General features: G+C 43.6%; 1 protein-coding gene across 2 annotated transcripts in view; it reads right to left on the reverse strand.

The window, feature by feature from the left end:
• Osbpl10 (oxysterol binding protein like 10) overlaps positions 1-27,626 on the reverse strand; it is a 275,538-nt gene that overhangs the window by 46,665 nt on the left and 201,247 nt on the right. For both annotated transcript variants that reach the window (XM_046437455.2, XM_046437454.2), the window contains one exon: positions 24,795-24,949. In XM_046437455.2, coding sequence (XP_046293411.1) covers positions 24,795-24,949 — 155 coding nt within the window. The remainder of the gene's footprint in view (positions 1-24,794; positions 24,950-27,626) is intronic.

Genomic DNA, 27,626 nt, shown 5'->3' on the forward strand with positions numbered 1-27,626 from the left:
CACCTCGGGGTATGTAGTGCTACAAATATCAAGTGACTCATGCCTGTTAGCAAATAGGGGGCAAAGCAAGTGAAAACTGATGGAGAGGAAAAGGTTTCATGGGGAGGTTAGGGGCTAATTTAGGGCATTCCCTGGTGGCCCAGCAAGGCTCCAAGCAAAGGCTTTTGACAGCAAAGGCCCCATGGACAGTCCTTAAGATACCTACCACCATCTCACATCTTATGAAAACTTATGCATCTGGGCATTTTTCTGAAGAGTGTGCCCAGAGCTCTCCTTAGACTTGCAGAAAGGTCTCTGCTCCTCAGCTGACCTCAGGCCTCTTAAGGATCAATGGTGAGACCATGTAAGATACAGGGTGAGAACAGAGGCAAGCCCACACCCGCCCTTTACCATTGACCTGCTCGTCTCATCCAGTAGGAGGGAAGGAGAAACTACGACCCAGAACAGAGCCAGAAGGGAAAACTGACTTGTATTAGGTTGTACGGGCCCAACAGTCTTCTCACTCAGGACATGGGTGAAGGAGAAACATTTAACATTGCTTTCAATGTTTATTTTTAACAAAAATCTCAATTCTTCAATACAAATGCAAATTTCAAGCAAGAAGGAATCCAATCTTTTTATTGGATACATGTATGTAACTTAATTACAATTTAGGTCGGTTCCAGGAAAAGCCACCAAGCAGATGCTCACATGCAGAACGTACTTACTTCCCAGTGGCAGGCCTCACTCCGCCCCACACCCTCACATGGACTCCTCACTTCCTGGAGCCTCATCATGTCACCCCTTTCTACTCCACCTGCTCTTCCTCCCTCAGTGACCTTGCCTTCTCCCCAGTCCTGGTCCATGGAGAGCTAGGGCCAATGGCGGTTTGATGAATTGACTCCCTGCTGTATCTGTACATCCCAACGTCCTAACATCTTAAAGGGCTGAATCCTCCTCGATTAGACTTGAGAGACATCATGGTAGAGGCCTATGTGATAGCATTACCCTTACAAAGGTACCTTATGCCTTATAATGGGGAGCTCATGCATGCCGGAGCCCTTAAATCACAGACATGCAGGGGTAAAGGACTAAGATGAGCTCCTAAAGTCATTTTTACCCAAGGAAATAAGCATCCTGAATAAGTATTCATTTGGTGTGTGTGTGGGGTGTCACTAGGGATTGAACTCAGGGGTCCTCAACCACTGAGCCACATCCCCAGCCCTATTTTGCATTTTATTTAAGACACGGTTTACACGAAGTTGCTTAGCACCTCGCTGTTGAGGCTAACTTTGAACTCTCAATCCTCCTGCCTCAGACTCCCAAGCCACTGGGATAACAAAAGCATGTGCCACTGCACTCAGCCTGAAGAGATATTCTTAAATAGACAATATTTTCAGAAAAACAATCCTTTGATTTCAAGTGATCTGCAACTGTCCTGAATACCTCGTGCTAAGGACAGATAATACAGTAAGAATGGACAACAAATTCTCTTCCAGCAGGGAACACACTGCAGTTTGATCCACTGTAAAGCCTGGCAACTTCCCCCACCACCACGACAGTTACCTTGGGAAGGAGGAGCTGGCGTGACTTGAGCTACACTAAAGAACCCTGGCACTGGACAAGACCCAACATTTCTGGGTATTATCCCTAGAGGAAAACGGAGAAACCTAGCAGGTTAAAATTTTTCAGTAGTGCTAGGAATTAAACCCAAAGCCTTGTGCATTCTAGACACACTCAACCACTCAGCTCCACCCCGAGTCCTTTATTTATTTATTTTTTGTTTATTTATTTTTATTAGCTATTCATGATATTATAATAATCATGGCAATCACCCCCAGCCCTTTAAAAAGAATTTTAAGGTATTCTGGGTCACGGAAAGGCAGGTGGAGGGTAGAAGAGATGACACAGCACCTTTCTCAGATATCCTCCAATGAGAGATTGTCACACAGCAGTAACAGCAAGGCAGAGGACCCCCACAGGGAACGCCACACCCTCACAGACAGCCTCCCAGTTCCACAGCTACACACCATCACAGGGGGTACGGCCACCAGGGCAAGGACACTTTTTATTCACTAGGGACTAAGTTGAGAGACGCTGGTGTGCCCACAGATGAGGGGTTCAAGGAAAAGTTAGTGTGAAACAGACATGGATGGAGGCCAAGGGCCGCTGCAGGATCAGGTAAATGGGGGACAAAGGTGATAAAACCCACACAGAGAATACTGGAAGAGAAGTGAGGGGGACTTGAGTGTCTAAGAGTTATACAAGTGCCCAGGGACCAACCAGCGAACTGATATTCAGTTACTACTGTTGACAACATTTACAGAACTCATCAGGCCAGGGACTTGGTCCCTTTCCTCTCTAGTCATTTTCTATTCGTTGCATGTTGAACCAAATTTTCACAATCATTACATAATTCTACAGTGTATCTTCACATCAGCAGTATTTTACATTCCAAGAAGCCCCACCAACTGGCACAGTCATGTCTGAGGACCCAGTTCCCCTCGTGTACATTCCAGTAACATTGGCAAGGCCCGGCGTGCCAAACTGCCAAAGCTCAGCAAGTTCCACTTGGCTTTCCCACGCACCCTGGTGCCCTGAGAAACCTCTACCCCATGAGTACCCAAGTGCAAGGCATTCACTATTACATGCTTGAGAAGGTGATCTCAAGGACACAAAACATACAATTTGTCCTATGAATGAAAAATGGCAGTCCCCATCCACCTACTGTCATGCTCATTCTTAGTACAGGCGGGATTTCTCCTCTGGAAGGGTTTCTGTTGTGCCTGCCTCTAAGTCCCCCAAAATGGGCCATCCTTGCGAGGTGGAGGGTTTTTCAGTTGTGAGGAAGGATTCTCCCCTTAGGTCAGAAGTCATGCCGGGGACAGATGCCGTGAATGCGTCTTGGAAGGGGTCTTGCACAGCAGTTGCCCCTGGGCCCTGATGCAGGGCAGCTGTTGAAGACTCCTGTGCATGTACCACCCTCCGTGTGGAGTCTCTTCCGATCCAGGTGACTCACTGTGCCCTGAAGGCCACCACTATTATTTAGGGGATCTTATGTTGCCATTTGGAGTTAGGTTCATTGGAACCCGATGGACAGGCTGGCTCTTAATCCTTGACAGGTCCGAGTGTGAGCAAGCCCACACAGCAGGCTGGTCCCCACTGCCATTTTTGGAGATGCTCAGTAGGTTGCCATTGACATCACAATCCTTCTGCTGCCTCCCAGTGGATGAGCTGGCCTTCTTGCGCTAACCACACATACACACACATTTACCACACTTGGCTCTCATAGACTGGAAGGACAGATGCTCTTCCTGAGCAAAGGGGCCGACCTGCAGAAAGGTTAATTTTAAATAAAACACACCCTGGAAGGTAGAAGGAAGTCACTTCTAGGGAGGGGAGAGAGGGGGGCATTTATCATCAGCCAAGAACATCAGGAACAATTATCCCAAGGGGATGGACAGGTGTTCCTTTAAAAGCATTTGAGGGAAGCATTCATGGGAAACAGCAGCGTGTCTGTCTCACTTCCATGTATCTACTTAGAAAGTAGACTCCATTTTTTTTTTTTTTTAAACAAAAGGGGGAAAATGATCAAGAAGGCATAAAGAAAACCAAAAGGCCAAAAAGGAAATGGAGGGGAGGGAAGGCCACCAACTTGCACTTGTGGCTCTGCAGCATGCCAGGGACGGTAATGACATCCAGCATGCAGGATGCAGGATCTGGCAAAGCCAGCAGGCACCTTCTGTTAGCATCAGCCTGCAGCTGGGGAAAGGGAATCGTCCCAAGAGATGCAAAGGGCCGACTGGGTGCCACACGCGGTGTCAGGTGCTTCACAACATTATCTCAAGGGGCAAAAGGCTGGCACATGAAGAACAAAGCCAGCACTGAATTGGTGACATGGCCAAGGGCTTCCTGAGAGCCAAGCTGTGTGGAGTCAAGGATCAAGTCCCCATGGCCCTAATCCGGGTGTTGCACGAGCAGTCTAGATTACAAAAGCTTGTTAGCATTGGGATAAAAGTCATGACAAAAAAAAAAAAAAAGATGAACACCAGGCTTCAGGGGACAGTGAGCAAGACTGAAAGCTCTGAGCTGTGTTTGAAGCCACCACCTTTCCACCTATAAGGCTGGTTCGGTCTCCTCTATGAAGTGGAGATGGCACAGGCCACGTCTGAGAAGTCACAACAAGACAATGCATGTAAGGTGCCAAGCCAGGGGCTGGTTCATAGACAGGCAATAATGTCCCCTTGAGGCCTGTGACTTTCATGCTGGGTACACCGTGGCATGTTGTGGTGACACTGCCCACACACCTGCCTCCCCCTGTGGAGCTGCAGCCTCCTCCAGCAGTACCCCTCGGGAAGGTGCATGAAGCCACCCCAGTAGTTCCCCCAGACTGAGGGCTCTGAGGCTGCAATAAGCCACTCTCCCCACACAGTTCAGGCCCTGATTATAAGGCAGCATCACTCCCCAGACCTGGCTACACCAGGAAAGGACAAACACAAGCAGCAACACACATCGACGGTCCCAAGTGGACTGGCTATGGTCTAAAGGTGACAGGCACTGTGGACATGAGTAGCCATCCACAGTTCCCTAGAATGTTCAGGAAAGCTAGCAAGAAACTCCTTGAAGACCCTGATCTAGCCTTCCTGGAGAGCTCTGAGGAAAAGAAAAGCAATGACTGAAGACAGAGACCTAAGGGTGGGGTGCTAGAGGGTGAGCAGGCACCGAATTACTCTCCTCTCTGCCACCCTGGATGCCTGTGAGTGAGGAATTGCAATAAGGATATAAGGATGCCTTGGATGGGGTCTCTGCATTCAACCAGCCGACCTTCTGGAGGAGCGCACAGACCTTTCTTCCTTCCTCCCAGTCCTGGGTCACGCTGGCAAGTTCCAACTCATCCTTCAAGACTTAGTTCAACCACATTTCACAGGGGCAGAGGTGGAGCCTCCATCCCACCAAGGAACTTGGGACACACCCCTTCTGGCACCCCTCAGCTATAATTTATGCAGTGTGCTCTAACTGGACCAGGTCTGTCAAATCCCTTTCAATGGAGAGTCATCAATTATTCAGTGCTGCCTAGGCAAGGCCACGGGTTGAGAGGCCACCCAGGACTGGGGGGAAAGACTGCTGAGTGACCAGTTAGTATGAGGCAGGAGTTGGGAGGAGGGGTGGCCCATGGTTGTTGGCCTACCCGGATCCAAATGACCCCGATGACAGGAAGCCTGTCTGACTCAGACCCTCATTTCTAGGATCCCAACAGAAAGGATGGTTTATAATATATTCAATAAAACTTTTCAAGCAATGAGTGAATAAAACTAAGTAAAAATAAGGGAAATTTAAGTGCACACACCAAAAAATAAATAAATATCCCACTTTAAAAGGTCAGCCACAAAGAGCCACACATTATAAGTCCATTTATGTGAAACATGGGCAAATCTGTAGAGTCAAAGTAGATTCATGGTCACCAAGGGCTGGGAGGATGGAGGTCATGGGGAGAGAGCTTAAAGAGTATAGGGTTTCTTTTTGAGGTCATGAGAATGCTCTAGAGTTGTCTGTGGTGGTGACACCTGTGAAAATACCAAAGTCCATTGAATGATGCACCGAGAGTAAGTTCTACAGTGTATGCATCATCTCCATGAGGTCTTTATTTAAATAAAGTGAAAGGACACACGATACAAGATCACACAATGAAGGCCAAGCAGAAGGTGATCAGAGAGGCTCATGCAGAGGTGACCAACTCCATCCCAAGGCCACTCCTATGCTCAAAACCCTCCTTTGAGGCTGGGATGAGGCTCAGCGGTACAGCGCTCGCCTAGCACATGCGAGGCCCTGGGTTTGGTCCTCAGCATATAAATAAATAAAATAAGGGTTTTGTGTCAAACTACAACTAAAAAAATATTAAAAAAAAAAAAAAACTCTCCTTTGTTCAGAAGAAACTTCAGTGTCCTGACTGTGGCCTATGGGCCCTATGGGATGGGATGCTTCCCTATGGACTTCTAGCTTCTCTCCTGGTTTATCCTCCTCACCCTGCCAGTCATCTTCTATTCCTGGGTACATAGATGATATGCTCTCCTCAGGGTCTTTGCATCTGCCAGTAATTGTTCTTCCTCCTCTGGGTCTGTGCATGATCTGCTTCCTTAAATCTCTACTCATGTTGCCACACAAGTGGACTTGCATAGGCCCACCCACATCCTGGTCTCTTCTGCTATCACACCTAAGGCCTCAGGCACATAGTATATGACCTCAAGTCTTCCCAGGTCATGGTTCATCCCAGACCCCTCCTCCTCAGACTTCATGTGGTCTGCACCACCAGAACATTTTTCCCCAAACGTCCTCATCTCTGATCAAAAGTCTTTAGTGGGGGCTGGAGATGTAGCTCAGTGATAAAAAATGCTTAGAATGACCAAGACCCTAGGTTCCATCCCCAGCACCATGTCCACCCGCCCCCAAAAGAAGTCCACTCAGCCCAACACTGAAGGATTCTCAATCTGACCTGGGTCACAAACCCCCCGCATCCCCAGCTCCTCACCTAAATTTCCTCTTGCCTAGATTGACAACAGGATGCAATAGGCCTTCTATTCTTGGATTCATATACAAGGGTTCAACCAACTGGGATGGAAATTCAGGGTGGGGGGAATATACCTAAACTAAATATGTCAGATTTTTGTCTTTATTCCTAAACAATAAGCACGATTTACATACATTGCACTGTATAAGTAACCTAGAAATTATTTAAGGTACATAGGAGGATTTGCAAAGGTTATGTGCAAATACTGCACCATTTTATGCAAGGGTCTTGAGCATTCATGGATGGAGTCCTGGGACCAACCCCCTAACACACACACCCACACACCAATACTGAGAAAGGACTATAAGCGTTTTTCATGCTATGCTCTTGACTTCCACCGTCCAATAGTGGTAACCAGTCACATGCAACAGTCACTTGTAAAATTAAATAAAATCCTAATTACTGCATTTGTGAAGGAAGGGGCCATCAGCAGTTCCTTAATGGCACTAGCCACATTTTAAGCACTGGTAGTCACAGGTGGCTATTGGCTACCATATTAGACACCACAGAAAGTAAACATTTCCACCGTGGCAGCAAGTGCTTTAGAGAATGCTGCCCTAAGTTTTAATGTTCTCTCAATTTATTTCTCTTCATTCCACCACTTGCCATTTCTCTGAATAACCAGTTCCCGTATCGTGCTCCAGGCAGGAGCACTCCATCTCTCCCCTAAAACCCCACAAGTGAGCTTACCCTAGGGCCAAAAGGCTGCTGCCATATCTATCTATGCTTAACCTCTTGGTGATACAAAGTTAGGGGAGATGGGGGATTTTTTAAATCTAATATCCTAATGAAAACCAAACAATTTTACAAACACTTCCAGCTCCAAAATAAAACAGAATAAGGTGGTCGTTGTAACCAGTAATAAATCAAATAATCCCATGCCTTAAACTTAGAGGAATTCTACTGCCTATGATTTGCTTCTATCATAACCAGTGTTGCACTCCGGGAATTCTGCCTTTCTGTATCCACAGCTTAACTTACTATTGACTTGTGCTTTGTGCTGGGGGATGGATTTCTTCTCATTCTGCGCATGGTAAATGCCTTTACTCAGAAAGTGAGCACAAGGACACTAGAGTCGATGGTACCACATAACTGATTCTTTCAGACTCCACACTCAATGCCACTAATTGCTAAACTGCCTTGCTTTCCCCACAAATTATGCAGTTATGGGCCTGGTGGGGACGGAGGGTGGGGGGAAGCAAAACACTGAGGGTATGCCCAGTGGCAGCACTGAAAAACTCTAAATCAGGCCAACTCAGTGTGTGGTCCCCAGACTGCAGCATCAGCATCACGGCACAGAAAAGCAAGGTCCAGGACCTGTGCCAGACGACAGAAACCTTGGGAGCAGGGGCACAGACCTGCATTTGGTTTTTTGCCTTTTATTCAGTCCTGAAGAACTGTAATTTATACCTCAAACAATATATAGATCTTAGTGCACTGTTCCATATATTCTGACAAATGTATCTCTTTATGTGTAAATCTCTCCTAAACCATTTTTTAAGTGTACAGTTCAGTGGTATTAACCATGTTGATGCTATAGTGAAATAGCTCTCTAGAACTTTTTCCAAGTTGCAAAACAAACTATCAGCCAAGCAACCCCCTTTCCCCCTCTGCCCTCAGTCCCTGAAGAACAGACTGAGCCAGTCCTTCCTCCAGGGGACTTGGATGTACCTGGTTATCTGAGCACTGCACTAAGGACCCCAGGCTCTAGAGGAGCAGCAAAGCAACAGACATGCTAGAGGCTAGCTCCAGGGAACAGCCAAACAGGACAGGAAGTGGCTGTCAAAACCCAGCCCTTAGCACCCAGTGTGGAGAGGGCTCTGGGCCGGCTGCTAGAGGGAATCCAAACATGAACAAATAGAAAACTTTCCCCATCAATTTGAATAGGCCCAAGTTGAAAAAGGAAATTGTTTTCTCAACATTTAACCAGGGTCTAGCCATTTCACCCGACTCCAGAGGAGATTCAGAAAGCTATCAACCTTAATTGGACCAGCAGGACAGTGTTCTCATCCATACTATGCCAGCTGGTCATTCAATTCTTTGAATTTTATGTGCCCATTTTAATCATTTACATCTCTCACCTGGAAATTCCCAACTGATTCTCTCTGGTGGAAATTTCAGAAGGGTACGATAACACAAACGAAATAACCAGTGGCATTGCAAACCGCAGAACAGTTTTGATTTACAAGTCATTAAAAGCGAGAGGCATTTACTGTTCTTTGCAGGCCAAAAGGGATTGCATCATGAATAATAGAAAAGGCATCGTGCGTTAAGAACTCTTGTGCAGATAATGTTCTCCCCAGGCCACACAGAAGGCCTGTTCCCTGAGCACTTCTAATGTGCCAGGCACGTACTACGTACACACAGCAGGTCAGCCTTTGAGAACCAAATCTAGCGCATTTGCCCCATATTGTTTCACAAGGTGGAGTTTCTGGATCATTATATCCACTGGCTCCCAAATAACCAAGGATGCAATACCACAAGCAGACCAAGAGCTAGGGGTTTCAGAAACCATCCAAAGCTTAGGCAATTTTAGACTTTGCACTTTTCTTAAGGATAGCTCTGGTATATGCCGATGATATCCAGATTGCTGTAAATATTAACAAGCTCAGGAAAAAGTACCTGTGATAAAACGGGCTCCCATGTTTTTGTAGAAATAGAGAGCCCAAAGGCAAAACCAACACAGCTCCTAGTTCCACAGTGAGGAAGCACCGACAACACTCTGTGAAAGTTACAGTCCCTAAATCCCACTGGATACCCTTTGGCTCAAATACAGGGCATTTTTCTCTGCTTTTTAATTTGCATTATGTGTCCATTTTTCTAGCCCCCATGACAGAGGATATTAAAAGACGGTCTCCCTGTACTTTCATTCACATGTGAGTTGAATAAAGGATCTAAGAGGGTAATCACAGCAATTCATAATTTTTTTTCATGTTATGCCATTGCCATAAAATCCAAATGAGGCTCACTACATCCTTCATTTTAAAAATTGTCACATTAGCATGCTTTACTTTGCCCCACTCCTAAATGCTTCGTTCAATGAAAACTTTCAAGGGGAAATTTGTGAGCTGGCTATAATCAGCCTAGGGTAATGGGAACAGTATGTGGCAGCACTATTAATGATCAGGACTGTGCGATTATAGTTAGCTCAAGAAGAACGTGAATTTTAAGGCCTCAATGCAATCAGGTAGGACCTATCAATACTCCTTTTAATACTAGATTCTAGCTTTCGTGTAAATCACTATGACACATAGAAATTCTATCTCTGCAGCATAAAATAGCCCAATGACGACTATCCAAGCTAGGCTTTTGGTCACTTGGATAGATGTTTTGTCAGAACGCCCTCTTCCTGAATAATACGTCATCATTCTATTCCACAAATGTGATTGTGAAACACACACTTGAGTTTCAAAAAGACCCACAGTATGAATTCTTTGAGGTTATTGAACTAGTACTTTATCATGTCATCCTATGTCCTTGAACTAGGGAAAAAAAGTTTAACTTCTGTCATTAAGAGTTTATTTTTAAGAAACAAATCTATTAGTTTTTATTCCCCCTATGACTTAATACACTGCATGAAACTGCATTAAACTTCGGACTCTGGATGAGGACAGATGGTCCCTAACCAGAACCTCTATAGAATGTCTCTGCATTTTGAAATTTCTTTCTGAGAAGTAGAGCCAGCAAGAAGGTAAGCAGTGGGCAAAGATGTCTCCATGTTCTCAGTGAGGAGACTGTGCAGGTCTGACTAGATGACATTCCAGGAAAGACAGATTTGGATCCACTGGTTTATATTCCATAGTTCCACCTCTCCACAGAACAGCCGGCACACAAACCTACCTCAGTAGCTCATGAAAGTTCATGTTCCTAGTCCACAACATAAAATTCTGGGGCTTCATTTTAAATGAATACAAAGTTATGAAAGGATGCAAAGGAATCTGACCCTCAAAGTGACTCAAGACAAGGGATCTTTGTGTGGAAGCATTTTACAGTGGCCACTACCATAATGCTTATTGTCGCTGTTTTTTACCTCTACAGATGCACCCCAAGTGTGGGAAAATGTTGCTTCCCATTATGAAGAACGTGATATAGTGGCCTGATAAAAATTCTTAGAAAATATTCGAGCTCAATCATAAGGTTGGAAAATGGGAAAAGGCTGTCAATAAGGCTTTAAAGTCAAAATTATAAATCCCTAACATGAGAATGTGCTTAATTTCATTCACGAGTTTAAAAAGAGAAATTAAAAACAAGATATCATTTCTCAATTAAAAAAAATGAGTAAGTGCTGGGTGTGGTGATGCACAACTGTAATCCCAGCAGCTTGGGAGGCTGAGACAGGAGGATGGTGAGTTCAAAGCCAGCCTCAGCAACTCCAAGGCACTAAGCAACTCAGTGAGACCCTGTCTCTAAATAAAATACAAAATAGGGCTGGGGATGTGGCTCAGTGGTTGAGTGCCCCCGAGTTCAATCCTTGGTATTGACAACAACAACAAAGAAAAATGAATAAGTGCTTGATACTCTAATGGCAAAAATACAGGATCATAGCAGCTCTCAGACATTACTGAGGGAGCATAAATTTGGCGTAATCTTAGAGGGCAATTTAGGAATAATTATCAAAATTTTAAATTCTCACACTTGCCTGAATTTCACTGCTAGAAAGTCTCCCTATAAAAGATATTGGCATAAGTATATAAAATATGGTGGAGCATGATTTGCAGTAGAAAATGGACAACCCTAAATGTTTCTCCTAGGATTTGGTTAATTATGGGTTAAATAAAATATGATAAATAACTCTACTAACTAGGGCATTCATCAGATGCAATGGCTTTGCAGATGTTCCCAAGAATGCACACAATCTGTACATGATAACATGGAAAGATACCCAAGACAAAAATTAAAAGCCATAGAACATTACCTATAGTGTGATTCCATCGGTATGAGAAGGTTTCAGAAAGAATATGTATATGTTGCTGTGTAAATTTCCCAAAGAGACACAGCAGCCCCTCCTTTTCAGGCAGAAATAAAACACAGGGTCAAAACAGGAGATTTTTTTTTAAAACTTATTACTTCCTCCACATATTCTATAGTGTATTTTTAAAATATGATAATTTTGTTTTATGATAACTTAAAATCCTCCTCCTGGGCTGGGGCTGTAGTTCAGTGGTAGAGCACTTGCTTATAGCACATGTGAAGCACTGGGTTCGATCCTCAGCACCACATAATAAAATAAAGGTATTGTAACCATCTACAACTAATTTTTTTTTAAAAAAATCTTCCTCCTATTGCCAGTTATGAGTTGTATGACACAAATGGTTTCATTTCTGATTTAATTCTGAGGCTCTTGAGAGGCAGTGGGAGAAGGCGGGGGTGATGAGCACTGGCAGACTGGAAAAGCAAGTTTGAAGAGGTGTACTAAACACAAAAAGCAGAGCCAGATACTTTTCTTCCAACATGGAATCTGGGTGAGCCATGCCTTCCTCAACAGGAGCAATATAACAACTTGCCCAATTTTAAGCCAAAGGTCAAGCCCAATCCTATCTCCACAGAACACCCAATATATTTGGAAATGCCAGCCAAATCCCCTGCTGTAGGAGATGGAATAATGGCCCAAAGATGCCCTAGTCCTAATCCCCTGGACTGCAGATGTCAAATTACATGGCAGGGGGGAATTAATGTTGCAGACGCAATTAAGGCTGCTAACTAGCCGATCTTAAAACTGGAAAATTAATCTATATTATCTAGGTGGGCTTGATGCAACCACAAGGGTCCTTAATGGGAAAGAGGGAGTCAGAGAGGTAAGTCAGAAACAGGACTATGGAAAGTCAAAGAGATGCAAGGTTTCCATTTCTTAAGACGGAGGAAGGGACCACAAGCCAAGGAATATAGGAGCCTTTAGAAGCTAGAAAAGCCAAGAAAACAGATTCTCCTCAGAAAAGAACAGCCCTGCCCATACCTTTGATGTTAGCCCACTAAGATCTGTCGACTTCTAACCTATGGAACTTTAAGATGACAAATTTGTTGGAAGTTGTTACAGCAGCAACAGGAAACTAGTACAGCCTACTTACATTTCTTTGGCTACACTCCAGACTTCCTTAGCTGGACAAATCTGTGGTGTATTGTGAGAAATTAGCCTGGGCTTTCCACCTGTGGATGCTCACTGATGTGAGCAAGCACTGCCAACTATCCAGCTGATTTTAGATTTCAGAGAGAAAATGCAGGCAAGACATCAGCCACAAGATTACTAAAATGATTATTAAATTAGCTTTATCTGGAAAAGACATATTTAAATAGGTTACCAATGTTTTATTTCATTTTGTTTTGTGTGAGAAACTAGGGTTCAAACCCAGAGTCCCACACATACATGGTAAGCTCTCTGCCACTGAGCCCCATCTCCAGCCTGGAAACCCTTTATAAGTTATGCCCCACCATATAAATGTCAGATGCCGTTGTTTACACCTAGGATACTCCTCCAAAGACAAACTGGGCCTGACTTAAGAACCCAAGAACAGCATCACAACAAATGCTGTTAAGAGTTCCCCCAACAGACTTCCAACTTGTGTGTGTGTGTGTGTGTATGTATATATATGTGTATATATATGTGTGTATATTAATATATGTGTGTGTATATTAATATATATGTGTGTGTGTGTATATATATATATATATATTAGTTGTAGATGGACACAATACTTTTATTTATCGTTATATGGTACCGAGGATCAAACTAGGGCCTCACACATGCTAGGCAAGTGCTCTACCTATGAGCCACAACCTCAGCCTCCAGACTTCCCACTTTTGAATGAGGAAAAGCCAAAGAACAATCTTAATAAGGTCTGATTTACTGTCCCATGCCACACACTGAGCTGTACCCTGGAAGTACATGATCCCATACACCCATCACCCCATTTCCATCAGGAAATCACTATTGTAACCACTGGTGATGTGCATGCTCATCTTCCTATAGGCAGGAATGGGAAGAGCTTTGGTTCAAAGTGGTCTGCCAGACCCCACAGTCAGGACTCCAGAGACACATCATACCCAGCCTGGCCCTCCTCCAACAGCCCAAAGTGATGAAAGGCCAAAATGTTGAAGAGTAGCTTTTCAGTCCAGGTGATTTTAGATTTCAACCCCAGAAAGGCAATCCAGTCAGTGGACCTCCCTGAACAACCTCTAAGACTTTGAAGAACTTTTTAACTCAATATCCAAATCATCTCTCTCTCCTCTACTGTTGTTTTGGATCTTACCTATGAATTGATGGCGTCTTCAAGAAACACATGTCTCCAAGCATACAAACAAGAGCTTCCGCGAAGTGAGGACTCAGGTTTATAAAGAATTCCACTAAGACCTGCTCAGTAGCCACCATGAGCACCTGTCCTTCACTTTTGCAGAACACAAGGCATCCCCATTCACCTGGGTAAGAATCACTGACCCGAGGAGCAAAGTCTAAAATCAGCAAGTAACTCCCTGGTAGGAGATTTCTATATAGGATTCCAATCTAAACAAAGTTTGAAGCTCTAAAATTCATTGTACTGGAATTTTTTTAAAAGGCAGGTAAACATAAAAGCAAGTCCCTTCCCTTCCTCCCATTTCTTCTCTCAATGCTGTATGTGAAACTGGAATCAATCTAAAAATCAATCCCTAATGCAGTGATTTTCACCTTGAGTTACATAGTGTATTTCTTTTAAGCCAAAACTACAAGCTGGCTCTGGCCTTTGGTACATAGGCAATTGAAAGGAATTTATCTGAACTCTGAAACTTTTCCAAATTCTTTCCAAAAAAGAATGTCATTCACAGCAAATACGTAGTGTTATAGCAATATAGTGTTATGTTATTTGCTATAACAAACACTACATATTTGCTGTAACAAGTTGAGATTTGATACTTTTATATTAATTTTAAATAACTAAAAAATGAAGCTGTATAAGTTTCTTATTCTTTTTAAAGGGAACCAATTCTAATGAGATGAAGGAGGGAAACATGAATGGAGATTTGGGTCCATCTGAAGAGCACTTCATGGTTGTCCTCAATTATGACTAATTTCATTTTCCCTCAAGTTTATGGCCTCTTTCCCTTTCACGTGGCTGGATTCTGCCACTCTTCTTATGCATATTAGTCATGAGGTGATTGATTGGGACTTTTGTAGCCCAAGAGGATGGCCTGGGTCACAGGACAGCATGCTTAGCTGGCCGGGCACAGTGAATGACAGAGAAAAGGGGCTGGAGCCCTGGGAAAGGACGGCAGAGCACTGTCACCAGAGGGAGGGAAGGAAAAGACTGTGGTGACGGAGCATCATATGACATGTGGCTGCTCTCCCTGCACAGAGTCTGCCCATTGGCCCTGGCTCTGCTCATATCTGCAAGGACAAGGAGGGCTTTGGATGTAGGGAGGGCGAGGACAAGATGGACAGCTAAGTAGCCACTGCACTACAGGGCCAAGTGTTTCAGAAGTGGCTGTTCAGGTCCTACAGATCACTCTCTCTCTCAGGTACATGTCCCTCACGGCCTACCTCGTTGCTCACATGTATCATTATTAGAAAAATTAAAAGTTTACAATTATGAATTAGCAAACAGCAAGCCCCTGCAATGCTATAAAAGCCAGCTCCGATTGCAAAAGGGACACAAGAGCTCATTAACTAACCAGGCAAAGCCCAAAGTATATGAAAAATATTTTACTCTTTCCTTCCTAACATTCTCTCCCCAAGATCATAAATCGCTGAGCATCAACTTTCCATCTTCAGAGGCAGCATATAAATCACCCAGAGAATAGTTATTCATCGCGAGCAAATAAAAATGTAAGCCAGGCAGATGGTGCAAAACTCATTGATATTTGAGGTCTGATTTCCCAGGTCTAGGCAAGCAAGGTGGAAGAAGAGAGAGTTGTGAAATTTGGGGCCACAATTACAGGGGCAAAATACCCAAAACCACAGAATACTAAAAATGTTCATACCACATCGCTACAATCTCTTCAATGCTTCGCCTCTGGTTCAGATCTGACTTTCTCCCTTCGTGGCAACAGGAATGATGGGGAGAGACAGAAAGGGGGAGAGAGGAGGGAAACCCACACCAAACGCAGCAGTGCTTTAAGCCCTTTGCATTCACCAGTTTCAAAGTGCTTAGTCCTTTGGGTACTGCTGCAGGATGGGAGAGATCAGACCCCTCGGTGCTGATTTTTTTCATAGGGATCCAGCTCACAATTGGCAAATCCAAGGTGGCTGCCTTCCCAACACTCTAGCTGGTGTTTTTTTGTTTTTTGTTTTTTGTTTTTTTTTTAATTTTTTATTGTTGGCTGTTCAAAACATTACATAGTTCTTGATATATCATATTTCACAATTTGATTCAAGTGGGTTATGAGCTCCCATTTTTACCCCATATACAGATTGCAGAATCACATCAGTTACACATCCATTGATCTAGCTGGTGTTTATGTCACAAAGCCACACTGGCCCCGGGGGAGGGGAGAGAAGGAGAGAAGGAGAGGTGAACACTTCTGAGGCTACCCCCACTCTCTCGCTTAAGCCCAGTGTCAAAACCCATTAAGAGCCCTAAGCACACACATCCCACTGGCAAGGGCATGATTTGGGACCCTCCACTAATGCCACTCCTCTTATAAAGGCCAACACTTGGCCAAGGAGACAAAACCTCATCACCACTCTCAAAAAGGATGGAAGAGGAAGGAAAACCGTGAAAAAGTAGCATACACTGAAATCAATGTCCCCCGCCAAAGCAGCACAGGAAAATACCCTGTCATGCCTTGTAGTCAAGGAGTTCAAGAAAGCTGTCAAAAGCCCAGTCCAAGGGGGTTTTTGAAAAAAATGCTCACTGGGCTTAGTTGTGTGAGGTTATGTTGTTGAGCTGTTAGAGAAGGAAGGGGCTGGTGTACAGCTTGGTGGGAAAGCATTTGCCTGGTATGCATCAGGCTCTGGCTCCATCCCCAGAATCAAAAAATAGAGGGCAGAAAAATGCTATCTTAAAAGATTGCAAGGAGCTCTTAACCATGGGAAGCACAATTACAGCCTATCTGAGTACCAGAAAAAACATGTTTGAATTCCAGGTCATCTCACAGATGGTTACCTCTACTTATGAAGCCACAAGTAGACCAATAACCACATACTACCAGAGCCTACAGAGTCTTGAACCTCAGGAACGTTCCTTGGCTAAGAGCCATTTCTCCAGTTTCTAATTTTCATGATACAAACATGACTATTGTGAAATCTCAAAACTGGATTGTGAAAATCTACTAAACTAAGCAAGGCTCCATTCAATGCCCAGTGCATATAGGAGCTCAACTGCATCCACTGAATGAATAAACGAATAAGCATATAGATGATGACTGACGTGCATACTGGTCACAGAGCAAAGAGCGAGTCCTGTATTTTCAAGCATACATCATAAGTTGGGTCCTTGTGACTTTTAAGTCCTGAGGTCTGACAGCTAGATGTATCCTCCACATTTACTGGAAGGATGGACCACTTTCCCTGAAGACCAACAGCTGGAAGAAATCCAAATGATCAAATCATCCCCTCATTCCTGTAGCACCAGTGTTAGGTGGGAGATAGGGAATGGGGAAGGCCACCCTTTAAGGGCTTGTAACTCCAGCTAAGGCCCTCAGCCCTCACCCCTCCCTCCACCTGATGGCCCTTATTGTGAGGGGAAACTGGGCCATTTCATGATTAAAGAGGAAAGCTAGATGACCACAAGGGGAATTCAAGCCCATAGAGTAAAAGTCTCCATCTTGGGCATGCACAATATCTCATGGGACTGAATGACAGTAAACTTGCTAGTTAATATATCATTAGCATTGTGGTTTATTGCTCTCTGTGCATGGGGTAAGGTGCTTATGCTGGGTAATAAAGAAATGTCAAATTCAGTTGTCAATCAAGGTGCCAATCAACCCCAGATCCACCTAAGGGAAAAAGATGAGAACTAGCATAGCTCAATAAAAGCAATCTCTACTGTGTAGACAGGGCCTCGAGCTAGTTGGCAGCTCAACTTCCTTTGCTCTCCTCCAAAGAGAGCTTTCAGTTTCAATGAACTTGTGCCTTGCCTGCAACTTCTCATGTGTCATTTTTCTTTGGGTCATCGAGAGCCTAGATCTGAGACTCCCTTGGGAGGTCCTCTTCTGGAGCGCTAGTAACAGCATTTAAGTGGAATGCCCTAGTGGATCTTCTAAAAGGTTATGATGAGTTCCATTAAGAACCACCACCATCTAGTACCTGTTAGTGCTCAAGGCCAATGGCTACAAATGGACCAACTGAGAAGAGCATCCTTTTCCTGGAGAGCTCCAGACCACTGGCCATTAGTGACTCTCATCACAACAGCATGTGTCAGCCATAATCCACCCAATATGTGAACTTCTGTCAGGGTTAATGGAACACCAGTGAACACAGAATAAAGATGAGAATGAGACCAAAGCATGCACTTAGTCATGGACACTACCAGTAGATATCATTCACATTCAAATACTTAAATATTTCAGTCTCCAAAAAGGAATGAGACATGTGATCTGTCCTCAAAGAATGATCTATGAGATGAAATGACCATGTTAGAAAAATCTTGGGGGCAGTGAGGGTAGATTTGATGGTACAGTGGACACTGTCACCACCCCAAAGCCATTACTGCTTCTGCCTTGCTAACACAAACTCAATCCTGAGCTCTCTGGGATCCACGTCAGTTTTGATCCCAGGCAAAGTGTACTCCTCCACAACAAGGGAGGGGGACTCATGGGAATCCTGTCACTCACCAGCAGCCACAGGTTCTAGGTAGCATGTGAGCCAGTTTGGGCTGTGAAATAACAGGGGAAGGGTATTGGGAGCTTCCCTCCCCAGTAAAGTGTCTTAGAAGGAGCCCCCATCTCTTCCTCTTCCGAAGGGTACATCAACATGGAAATGCAACACTTGGAATTATATTCACAAGTATGCAACCACGAAGCAACCAGCATAAGGATAAAAGCCAAAAGGGATGATGGAAAAAGCTGTCTTCAAAGCCATCACAATTGGTGGCACCAAACCCAAAACCACCTGCTATCACAATTCTTGAGAAAGTTAAATTCATCGCTGCTTGAGCTACTAATTGCTGGGTTTTACATTTTTTTGCAGCTAAAAGAATCTGTCCAATATAGGAGGTGGTTTAGTATAAAGGGCACCAACTTGGAAGAAATTCCGATATCAATTTCATCTCTATCACTGACTTGTGTGTGTGGCGAGTTAGCCACTTGACCCCCTAAATCCTGTTATAAGATTTAGTGATTCAAAGACCATGACTCAGAGAACCTGGGGAAAAGATGTCACTAAACTGTTGATGGAATGAGGGGTAGTAGGGGAAGGGTAACCTACTTATAACAAATTTTAAGTATAATGCAAGTGTTTCCTAATATTGTTAAATTCTGTGAGGAAAATCAACAAAAGGATTTTCAATCATTGTAAGATAGTGACAGTTCCCTCACTCCTTGGTCAAACTGTTGACAACCAATAAGTACATTAAGTGTTTTGAACAAACCTATAAGAGATAATTTTTTAACACATTTTCAAAGGGATTAAAATATATATATCTCATGTTTTTAAATATATCAACATCCCAAGCCTCATACATCCTTGACACCTAATTATACAGTCATATGTCATGGAAGTGAAGAATAAGGAGGTGATAATAGGTTTGAGAGGATCGTACTAGCCGGTTTGAACTTGAAGCTACAGGACTTCAAGTTGAGGGTTTGGGGTGTGTTTGTTTTGGGGGTGTTTTTTGGGTGGGACCAGGGATTGAACTTAGGGTCACACGACCACTGAGCCACATCCCCAGCCCTATTTTGTATTTTATTTAAAGACAGGGTCTGCATTGCTTAATGGCTCACCATTGCTGAAGCTGGCTTTGAACTCTCAATCCTCCTGCCTCAGGCTCCCAAGCCTCTGGGATTACAGGCGTGCGCCACGGTAGCTGGCTCAAATTGACAGTTTTATGTCAATTAAAAAGTCCAGTACTAAAATGACAGTTCAACCAAAAGGAAAATCCTTCTTGGGGTAGCATTCAGCAAAGTATTTTTTTTTTTTAATCAATTCCCCTTCCTTTATTCTTAAAACAATTTTCCTCCCTTGCAGAAGAGGAGATTCTACCTCATTTGAAAACTCAATTATGCAATTTTCTAACCAAAGTCTAACTGGCTAGTGTACATGCTGATCCAGTGCTCTGTACAGATGGACATTATGAGAGGTCCCTCTAAACCTGCTAGATCTGCAGGCATGGGGCTGTGGTCTCTTGATAGCGTTGCTGGCACTGTAATCCAAATGCTCAACTGGGCAAAGTTCCTCTCTGGAACAATCAATGCAGGGGTTGGTCAGAGTGGACACTGATCCAGAGCACAAGCTGCAGTGGATATTAAGAGTACTGGTTCTCCTAAGGCCAGGGAAGATGTCTGGACACCAAATATTTGTTTCAAATAATTGACACCTTTTCGTCACTGTTCTTTTACCACCTTCTCCACGAAGGATTTGATGAAAGATTTTTTTAAAGTTATTCAGATGGGCTGGTGATGGAGCTCAGTGGTAGAGGACTTGCCTAGCATGCCTGAGACCTGGGTTCCATCCCAAGTTGATCCCCCTTGTTCTGGGGCTTCAGCCTCTTGGACTGCACAGCTAGTCACACTTCCTCCAACCTGCAGGTGGCCACTGTGGACTCTCCAGCTTCTGGTCGTGTAAGCCAACTTAATAAGCCCCCCTTTTATTAAAATTTAATTGTACTTCCTGGGGCTGGGGCTGAGCAGTAGCGCACTTGCCTGGTGTGTGTAGGCACTGGGTTTGATTCTCAACACCACATAAATAAAAATAATGATCTACCAACAACCAAAAAAATTAATATGTAAAAAATATATATACACTTTCTATTGATTCTGTTCCTGTAGAGAGCCATGACTAATACAATGGGTGAACTGCAGATGCACCATGCTAATCAAGGAGGCCCACTCCAAGGGCTGCAAGCCACAGGATTCCATTCCCATGACTTTCAGGAAATACAAAACTATAGGGACAGAAAAAGATCAGTGGTTTCCAAGGGCTAAAGGAAAAGAAATGAGTGACAAGGGACATGAGGGAATTCTGAGGTAAAAGAACTACTCCATAGTTTGTTAAAACTGATAAACTGCATTTTTAACAGTGAGTTACATTATTATGAATTATCTCAATAAATATATATATTTTTTTAAAGTTAGGATCTGTCCTTCAGATATGTCCTCCAGGAAGGTGAGTACGAATGTCACATGTGAGGTGCCATCAGGATGGGGCTCTGGGTAGCACTGCGCTTTCACCAAGAGCCCAACCAGCTCTGATAGGGTGCTAGAAACAGAACCCACTTAGGGATTCCAACAGAAAGGAACATGATACGGGAACTCGGTGCTTACAGAATCACTGAAAGGGATGGAGAAGCCAGGGGTCCCCTAGAGTTTTAAATTCAAGGACACACCATTGTGGACAGCCATTAGGAAGCTCCAACCACAGCCAACATAGCAGCTTCTCACACCCAGGCAGGTGAGACTCCGCCCCCAGAGCAATGCATCTCACATCATCTCTGAATACTCAGGCCTCCAGGACCTTGTCTGCCAGGAACACCAGCAGAAGGAACTTGGTCTTAAAGTTAGAAACCCACTCACTGTAAGAAAGTCAGGGACGTGGGGTTGTTAGGTTTCCAATCCCTCCAATCAAGAGGGTGGAAAGATCGGCATGCTATAGTGATGCAGCCATATCAGTGTTTATAGCCACTCAATTCATAATAGCTAAGCTATGGAGCCAACCTAGGTGCCCTTCAACAGACGAATGGATAAAAAAAAAATGTAGTGCATACACACATTGAAATATTACTCAGCCATAAAGAAATTATGGCATTTGCCAGTAAATGAATGGAACTGGAGAATATCATGCTAAGTAAAATAAACCAATCCCAAAAAACCAAAGGTTGAATGTTCTGATAAGCAGATGCTAACACAATAGAGGGGGAGGGAAGTATAGAAGTTCACTGGATTAGACAAAGGGGAAAAAAGGGTGGGGGGATAGGAATGACAGTATAATGAATTGAACGTAACTTTCCTATGTTCATATATGGATACATGACCAGTGTATCATGTCTAACCACAAAAATGGGAAGTTATACTCCATGTATACATGATGTCAAAATGCATACTGTCATGTACAACTAAACAGAATTTTTTTTTTAAATAAGAGGATGAAGCTCTGGGTGGTGGTGCATGCCTATAATTCCAACAGTTTGGGAGGCCCAAATAGGAGGATCACGAGTTCAAAGCCAGCGTCGGCAAAAGCAAGGTGCTAAGCACTCAGTGAGACCCTGTCTCTAAATAAAATTCAAAATAAGGCTGGAGATGTGGCTCAGTGGTCAAGTGCCCTTGAGTTCAATCCCCAGTACCTAAAAAACTTTTCCAATGGTGTTACAGAGTTGGACAACTGTTCTACTAATGGAAGAAACCAAAGTCCTATGTCATTCCGTTATGGAAACATATTTCACGTTCATATTTAGTTCTAGCCCCAGAATAAAACGTTAAGATTACTGCATTCAATAACAGAGTTGACCACAGCTCCTTTCTAATTTACATATTTAATACACACTGTTCATCAAGCTTTTGTTCTGTTAAGAATCAAGCAAACCAAGTTTAAAAACACTGTTTTCCCAATGTAGGTTATTTAATGGTGAGCCAGAACCAGCAGAGGGGAGGTATCTTTTGCATCTTAATTGTTACCCCTCCAAAGAACTAAAACATGGATCAAAATGATGAACCAGAAGAAAATAATTTAGCTAAAATATAATAACTACAGTTCTATTCTTAAAATTAGTTCCCTATGGATGGCTCACATAAGTAACAATATTCTCTATACAAAAAGGGTTCAGTAATCTAAGGAATTTTCAGCCTTTAGGAATTTCACTTCATTCCTTATTTCTGCAGAGTGTAAGGAAGGGAGACTATGGAGACAGTCCTTTGTGTGTGCAAGGGGAAGCGTACTGGGGATTGAACCCAGAGGGCTTTTACCATTCAGTCACATCCCCAGCCCATTTTTGAGACAGGGTCTTGCTAAGGTGCTTAGGGCCTATGCTAAGTTACTGAGGCTGGCTTTGAACTTGCAATCCTCCTGCCTCAGTCCCTTGAGTTGCTGGGATTACAGGCATGTACCACTGTGCCCAGCACATTTTCCTTTTTTCTGACAAGAAAAACTACTGGATAAATTTTGCTAAGCTTCTTCAAATATGAAGACCAAAAAAAAAAAAAAAAAGGTGGGGGGTGCGGCAAGACCAAGCACCTAAAAAGAAAAATAGCATCCAAACAACAGTAGCTGTTTGGGTTTAGAAATCCGACTATCAGAATTGTCATTAGCAAAAATGAGGGAACTCTTTGCAAAAGAACTCTAATTATCCCTTCTCAGGAAACCATCAAAACGCCATCATACCCGCGAGTCTCTCACTGCTAGAAGGAATCGTTGAATGCTATCTTACATTGCTTGACAAAGGAATAAAGGGCAGCAACAACCACCACCACAAATTAATTACTATTCCTAACTTAATGGAAAACGCTTTTCTCCTTTAGGATATTTATTAAAAGTTGAACTTGGGAGCTAGTTATTTCTGATGAATAATTACATGCTATCCTCTGCCAATGCTACTGACGGGCACAGCAAAGTAGGCAATAATTTTAGGTAAAAACAACAGACCTGGCCTCTCAACACCCAAGGGTCAAAGAACCATCAGAAGAAAGCAGGAGAAACATTGAGGAAATGCAGAGCAGGGAATATCACCAGCCCCAACAAGTATGTTTATCAGGTCGTAGCCCATTAGGTTTCGCCCGAGGATGGTACTGGGGATGAGGAACTAAAAGATGATCGATCACTAAAGATCTAATATCTTCCTACTCTACTCCTCCAATTTCTCACTAAAGTGAGGCTTTAAATATGTTAATTATGGTATGAAACACCCCCCCACCCAAGTTCTTTTTTGGGGGAGGAGAATGAAAGATATTGTATTTTTTTTTCCAAATGCTTTAACATTCAGTCACCCCATCCTCAAATGCCAACCCACCCAGTCTCCAAAATGAGACAGCAAGCCTCCTGCCATTCACACTCACCCACCTACCTTGCAATTCACTTAAACATCAGCTATATGGGTTTTTCAGCCTGAAACTCCTTGCACAGTTACAAGCCAAATACCTTTCAAAATCCACACTCGCTACTTGCTCCGCACTCCGGCTAAGGTCCCTTGAAGAAGCTAATGAAACATTTGTAGACAGACTGATACTGCCTTTGTGAGAGCCATGCTACTAGGTCACAGCCAGAGAATATAATCACATGAAGCCTGGGGGGGGGGGGAGGGAAGTTCAATGGATAACCACGACTATTTGATGGAAGAAACTCCAGCAGGACTTTCCACCTTATAACAGATATTGTGAAGTGTCTCATCATTTTCAGGCTAAAAATGATTTTGATTTAAGTAACCCACCTCTAACAAATGGTTTAAAGTGGGTCTCGGTCTCTAGAACCGGGCTATCTCAAGATCAAATGTGCATCGCAGGAAAAACGAAACCCAAATCCACTCAGGACACAGAGTGAAACTGGCAAAAGGAATCACTGCATTTGGCTTCCTTCCACCTGCCCCGAGAGTCAAGAGTTAGGAGAGCCAGCCGTGATGACAGATGGCGGCGGTGTGGAGCCTGGGGGAGCCTCGCTGGTGGTCAGGATCTGCAGGGGCTGCTCCTCTATGACCAGGCAGGCACTCATCCTCTGCAGTCTGCACCCAGGCCACGGCTCAACACCTCCCCCGAGCTTCCACCACCACCCACGACCCAGGCCTGGTTCAGTAGCATGCAGGAATCGAGCATGTGAGGCAGGAGCTTGGATCAGCACGAACCACACAAAGAAGCCATTATTTGGGGGAGCGACATAATATATTGTAACTGCTCCCATCAAGTCAATAGGCATTGTTTATCATGGGTCTGTTAGGATTTCTCCCACTTGAAGTTAGAAGGACTCCCATTTCAATGAAAATAGGAGATTCCTCACGGATAGGATCACAATTCACCCACGGCAACTGCCAGACACCACAGGAGAGTGCCAGGCTCTGCACAGAGCCGATTTTGTCTCTGGGCAATTCTTCCGTTTGGTAATTTGTCTCCTCTTAACAAAGATGAGCAAGTTACAAATATAATCACTATATTTCTGAACAAGCGATAGATACCACAAGCCATGAATGCACTAAGAGGACGGCTCGCTTACCTCTGGCTCTGGCGGGAAAGTTTGTTCATCTTCAGTGGAGTTTGGTAAAACGGCCCAGGTTATGTTGGCACTGGCTGATGGCAAAGAGCCAAGTGTCCCATTTTTCAGCTGCTCTGTGGAATGTGACTTGGGCCCGTGCCATCCCAGGACGTTCTCTGAAATAAAGACCTAGAATGATGCCAAGTATTGAAAGTACCCAAATGAAACGTTTATAACTTGTGAAATAGCGCTACCTCACCTGCTTAAAATGGACCCAGGGTGGCACAGGGTGAGGTTTGTTTGGAATGAGGCACCACGACGGAGAGATTGTGATCGTGTAATTACCAGCTCATTTCTGTTTAATACCAGGATCAGAATCATCAATTTGTTTTTCTTCCAAACTCTGAGCAGAAACATTTGTTTTACCAACACCAGATAAAGACGTTTTTCTTATGCATTTTTTCATATATATATATACACATACACATACACACACACATTTTGTGTGTGGGCTAGAGATTGAACCCAGGGCCTTGTGCATGTAAGGAAAGCATTCTACCTACTGAGCTATATCCCCAGTCCCTACATTTTTAAATATTTATGATAAAAGCCAGAGGTCAGATTTCATCAAAGAGAGGCCACTCTGTGGTTTAAATGCCATTGGCCATAATCATCATGGCTTAGAAAACATGCCTGTGGTGGTTTCAAAACACTGTCCCGGTCATCAGACATGGCCCATGTACCGCACGTGGCAGAAAGCCCCATCACTCAGGATCAACATCTTTTCTAACAAGAATTTCTACAAACACCTTTCTGGTAAACCAAGAGCATTTTTACAACCTCCTTCAACCTCTTAGAGGAGCAAGGAAAGACTTTCTTCAATAGTATTTTTTAAGGGCCATGTGTTAGTACAGACTATTTTTCTATGCTCATTAAGGGGACAGGAGTAGCCAGAGACAGGCTTCTTTACCCCTAAGCAACTCCACCATGAGAATGAAGAGGCCTCCCCCTCAGCTGGTTTGCACTATGGAGGTTGTCCTCTGTGGAGGATCATGGGTAAATGAGAAGAGAGGCTGAAATAGAGACTCACCCATGTCGAGTTAGACCTTAACCTTTCAGGACCCTGGGAAATTTTTAGGCAGAGGAATGATATGATCTAACTTCTATTGTAATAGGATAATTTAGATACTGTTTAGAAGGGGGAAAAGCCCTTAAATATAACAAAGGGGACAGCAAAGATTTTGCTGTGGGGAAAATGATGACTGGTGTTATTTATTCACGTGTATGTTATCACTGCCTCCTCCTGTAATTTCTTCTGGTAAATTAAATATATACTATTACAAAAAAAAAAAAAACCTCAACCTTTCAGGGTCTCAGGTGTTCCATTCCTAAAGCAATCATATTCTGTAAAGCCCTTGGGCTGGAGTTACTCACAGAGAAATTTACAAGTATCCCAAACTTTTAACACCCCCAGGGAATCTGGTTGGCGGAAGCAAAATAATGGGGCAGGTGAAGGGCTGTGGTGTGCAACACGTGTGTTGACCTGTGCAGTACTATCCATCCCAAGAATATTTTTATGCCAAAAAAAAGGTCTTTTTAATGTCAAGTATTGGATCACATAACTCTGCTGCTTAAGACTCAAGTGGTTTCCCACTACAACTGAAATAAAATCCAAACTGCCTGGCTTTCCTCTCCAGCCAGAAAGCCTACCAGCCTCACTCATTCCCCTCTCCCTGTGCCACTAAGCTCCAGCCACACTGGTACTTTTTCATTCTTCGAATGAGCCAAGTTCATTACAGTCTTAAAGCCATCATACATGCTGTTCCTTCATTCAGCCCTGCTGCAGGCGGGAGGTGGTCTTGTGGGTCAACTCAGCATCGCTTGCTCAGAGAGGCCTGCTAGGACCCTTCCAGCCATAGGAGAGCTGTCCTATGGCTGCTGACTCTCTTCACAGGACTCACTCATCTACTTCTGTTATTTTCTCTCCTTTCTGGAATGCCAGCTCCTTGAGAGCAGAGACAACAGTGCCCTGGGCTCATGGCTGTGATTCCAGTACCTAAACATGATCTAGCAGAGTATGTGCCTGCTATATATTTGATGAATGACTGAGTGACTGTTCAGACATCCAGAAAGCAAATTTCACCAAGAGTAAATTCCATAACCACCTAAAAATAGAAAAATTTTAAACAGAAGAAAGTAGAATTTGGTGCTGGGGCTAGATAGTGGGTGGGAAGAGGAGGGAGTCACTGTTTGATGGATACAGAGCTTCTGTTTTGCAAAACGAAAGAGCACTGGAGATCAGTTGCATAACAGTGTGAATGTATTAACGCTACCAATATGCTCACACAAAAATGGTTAAGATGGCACATTTTACTAACTTTTCTTCCCTCATGTGGTACTGGGGATGGAACCCAGGGTCTTGCTCATGTAAGGCAAGCACTCTTACCAACTGAGCTATATCCCCAGCCCAACTACTATTTTTTAAAGGACAAAAAAAAAAAAAAAAAAAGGAGGGGGGGCGTAATCCATACAGCAGCCCATGAAGTCATTTAAAAACAGGTAAAAACTCCAAATACTAAGCCCCAAGGCTACAGGTAGAAGATCAGAACATAAGAGGAATCTCTAGAAATAATGGAGTCAGACTAAGAAAAACAAGCCAGGATTTGAACCACCAGAACTTACCATAAAAGGAGGGACACTTCTTACCTGTCCTTCTGGCCGACTCCAGCCTCAGAGACCCAGAATTGGGTTCAGACCTTAAATACCAGACAGCTATTCCACAAATTTAGGAGTACTATCTTAGAATTTATTTTGTCACACAAGTAGAAAACAATCTTTTGAACAAGTTAGGAA

Source organism: Marmota monax, unplaced genomic scaffold (assembly GCF_021218885.2).
Source record: "Marmota monax isolate L192 unplaced genomic scaffold, Marmota_monax_Labrador192_F-V1.1 WCK01_AAM20220418_F8-fsc00021, whole genome shotgun sequence".
Classification (NCBI taxonomy): domain Eukaryota; kingdom Metazoa; phylum Chordata; class Mammalia; order Rodentia; family Sciuridae; genus Marmota; species Marmota monax.